Below are 3,154 nucleotides of genomic sequence, written 5' to 3'. Positions count from 1 at the left end.
GACAGACTCTGTGCCCTCCCACATCCTCCCAGGATCGAACACCACGTGCAGGGGGCAATCCTTCCCAGCCCGCGGATGGCCGTGTGTGTACGTGGGGCTTCACAGGACAGGAGTGACCAGCACTGCCTGCCCGTAAGGCTGGCTAGTGCTGCCCAGTATGAAAGCCTCATTTTCAGTAGCTTATTGATCTTCTAAGCTCTTATCGCTAAGCCTGAAATTCCTATTGCTGGATATTTCCCTTAAGGATAATTTTTTTTCCTTTCTCTTCCCCTCGGTGATATTTCAGAATAACGATCCATCCACTCCCAATAATGCGGTCCAGAGAAAACTCCCACATTTTACCCCTAATAAAAATCTTCACAAAACCCTTTCACCAAGCAGCATCAGCCCTCCCCACTCTCAGCAAGGGCCCAGCAGCAGCAGCCGCCAGGGCGCTACGGCTTTGCTGCGACGGGGGATTCCCCTCTGAGCCAGTTGCTCCACGCAGCTCTTGGCTTGCTCAGGGAGTTTTCATTCCGGTGCTGGCTAGCTCCTGAGCTCCTGACTCGGCAGGACTACGGCCATGGGTATTATGAATAATAACACCGTGTATAATAATATAGTAGCAGGTAGTGGGAATACATCCTGAAGCAGAAAAGAGCAATTGGAGGGCTCTTCATCACCTAGCAGGGGTGACAGTCCTCCAGTAACAGCCGCCCAGCTGAAGGCGCCTCGCTGGTGTTGGGGTCTGTTATTCATTACAGCTCAGCAACAGGACTATAACTACACACCGCTCAACTCAGTAGTAAATCAGGCTCAACCTTCGCCACCCAGCCAGAACTCCTTTTTCATCCCCTCCAACACGTCATATCCCTGCTCTTTGTCCTGACACCTTAAAATAAAGAGCAAAGGGAAGAGGGGAATTTGACACTGTCAGCAGCACTTCTGCGTCTCATCAGCGGTTGTCTGGTGTCTACTCATTCCTCAGCACAAATCACATCTCTGTACACATCCATCCAGTGGCGCCGGCAGGAGCTCGAGCCGGCCTGCATCTCTCCATCTCCAGCCCCTCCTCTTACGCACAAACAGAAGCAGTCACGTCGCACGGTGCCGAAATGCCTGGGACGGCTGAGCTGCCTCGGAGCCTTCGCGAGGCAAACGGATTGCTCTGATTACACGGAGCACCATGAGGCTCAGTGCAGCGAGTGACGGTCCATCATTTTGCAGATGAAAATGCCCATTTCAGTCCTCCTCCTTCTTTAAGGGAGGCAGCTGAACCATCTCCTGGTACTCTACCTGGAGGTAAGATTTATCCCCCCAATACCATTTTGCATCCTACAGAGCCAGGCAGGAGCCTTCGAGATCTCGTTCATACCCAGGACATACCACGAGGTGCTGGAAACCAGTATCACCCCACAGATGCCACTGAAGCAATACCTATCTGTACCTCCTGGGAAAAACATGGTGACGTGGCTGGGAAATGCAAGTTAAGGTTTATTTAGTTTTCAACAGAAAAGTGCAAATACAGGAAAAGAAACAATGTGGAAAAGTTCCTGCAGTTCTTCCCTTCTTCAACGCAAAGCCCTCTGATGGAAATAGCACAGTGAAATTAAGCTCATTTGTTTCCAAATTGAAATCCCAAGACTCTTCCATATCTGAAAAGCGTCACAGATGCTTTTTGGATGGCTGCTTTGCCTCGTCAATAGAAAAGCAGCGAGTACGAAGGGAGGAAGACATTTTTCTAAGCAGAATTCACAAGGGGCTCCAGCACATTGACTCTGCAAAGACTGGGCACAGGCTCGCTAAATCCTCAACTCTCAGAGGGATGAGCTGAAAGCCAGGGACACTGATTTTAGTGCCAACAAACTTTTGTCTCTTAGTGCTCTACACACAATGCCCAAGCTGTCCTGGAACCCCTCCGCGCAGCCCAGTGCTCTCCTTCCCAAACACCCAGCACCGCGTGCATGGGCTCAGCTTGCAGCACTAATGCTGTACGCTGCAGGACAGTGAGGGGCTGCAGGGGTGAACTGGAACACAACGAAGGAGAACCAAGCTGAGGATGCAAGGGATCAGTCACCAAAGCCCATTTGCTTGCCAGTTCCCTTACACTGGGTAAACGTAACATACTTAATTTCCCATGGTGAAAACGCTTTGCTTCAGTCTCACTGTAAGAAAAGGCAAATGGGGGCCACCCTGAGCCAGGGGAAATTGTGAACCTCAGGTGAAAGGCACAGATGAAATGGGTGATTGGTTTAATTACAACCTCATTTCCTCAATCACAAGTTCAAAAGTAGATGGCATTGGGTTTTCATTACGAGGACTGCTTGAAGAATCTCAACCTCAGCATTTTTCAGTGAGAGGTAAGGAAAAAAAGTCAGAAAATTACCTTTAAGTTAATACAAACCAAAGGTAATTATCAGATCCAGCAGAAAATGCTCAGAAGTATCAATAGTTATTGACAGGTGCTGCTCCTCTATTAGACACAGCACTCAGACACACTGCATCTCGTTCCCCCATCACCCGAGGACAAAGCCAGTCCTCAGCTCTCCGCAGCCCATCCCACGTCCTGCTGCAGCACCCCCGCGTCACAGCCCCACGTACCTCACAAATGTCCTTGAGGTGCTTGATGTAGTGGCGCTCCGTGCTCATGATTTCGTTGATGACATTGGCTCTCATCTGGTCTCGGTTCTGCACGGTCCTGCCAAGACAGAGGCAGTCGGCACTCGGATCCAAATGGCCATTCTGCACGTCGCTGGTTCCCTCCTCCACTCCATCTTCTTGGTTTACCCACAGCTACGAGGAGAAGAGGGGAGAGCAACAGTCATTCAGAAAAGCAGCAGGAACCCAGTGAGTGCACGTAGGCTGGGGTTGGGGTTGCACGATGCTGGGAGACACTGGACCGCCTCCCTCCTCCCAGCAACGGCGATGCTCTGGCCAGCGACGCGCCGTGGTGTCCACAAGGCTGCCAGCCCACACAAACCATGCTTCTACTGGTGCAACCAGCCCCAAAGGGTTCCCCGCACACTGCCACCTTCCTCTCGGAAGCACAGGGATTTCAAGTGTTGACAGTTTTGATCCCAAATACAAAATAATCATACAAAGGGGGAACCGGACTGCTGGATGCTGCCAAGTGCTCGGAGCCAAGAGGAACGGTGGTACAAAGACAAAAGACATT

The 3,154-nt window shown here is 51.0% G+C and overlaps 1 protein-coding gene across 1 annotated transcript in view; it reads right to left on the bottom strand.

Annotated features, from left to right (window-relative positions):
- The window catches only part of LOC104469101 (rho guanine nucleotide exchange factor 9), a gene marked incomplete at its 3' end in the record, with an annotated part of 13,423 nt that extends 10,657 nt beyond the window's left edge, over positions 1-2,766 (bottom strand). Inside the window, exon 1 of the mRNA XM_010083468.1 lies at positions 2,581-2,766. Within this exon, the coding sequence (XP_010081770.1) occupies positions 2,581-2,655 (75 nt within the window). The remainder of the gene's footprint in view (positions 1-2,580) is intronic.
- Between the last annotated feature and the right edge of the window lie 388 nt (positions 2,767-3,154).

This window comes from Pterocles gutturalis, unplaced genomic scaffold, assembly GCF_000699245.1.
Source record: "Pterocles gutturalis isolate BGI_N339 unplaced genomic scaffold, ASM69924v1 scaffold45640, whole genome shotgun sequence".
Lineage (NCBI taxonomy): Eukaryota > Metazoa > Chordata > Aves > Pterocliformes > Pteroclidae > Pterocles > Pterocles gutturalis.
Note: the sequence above shows the minus strand (reverse complement) of the source record. Positions and strands in the feature narration are given on the sequence as shown.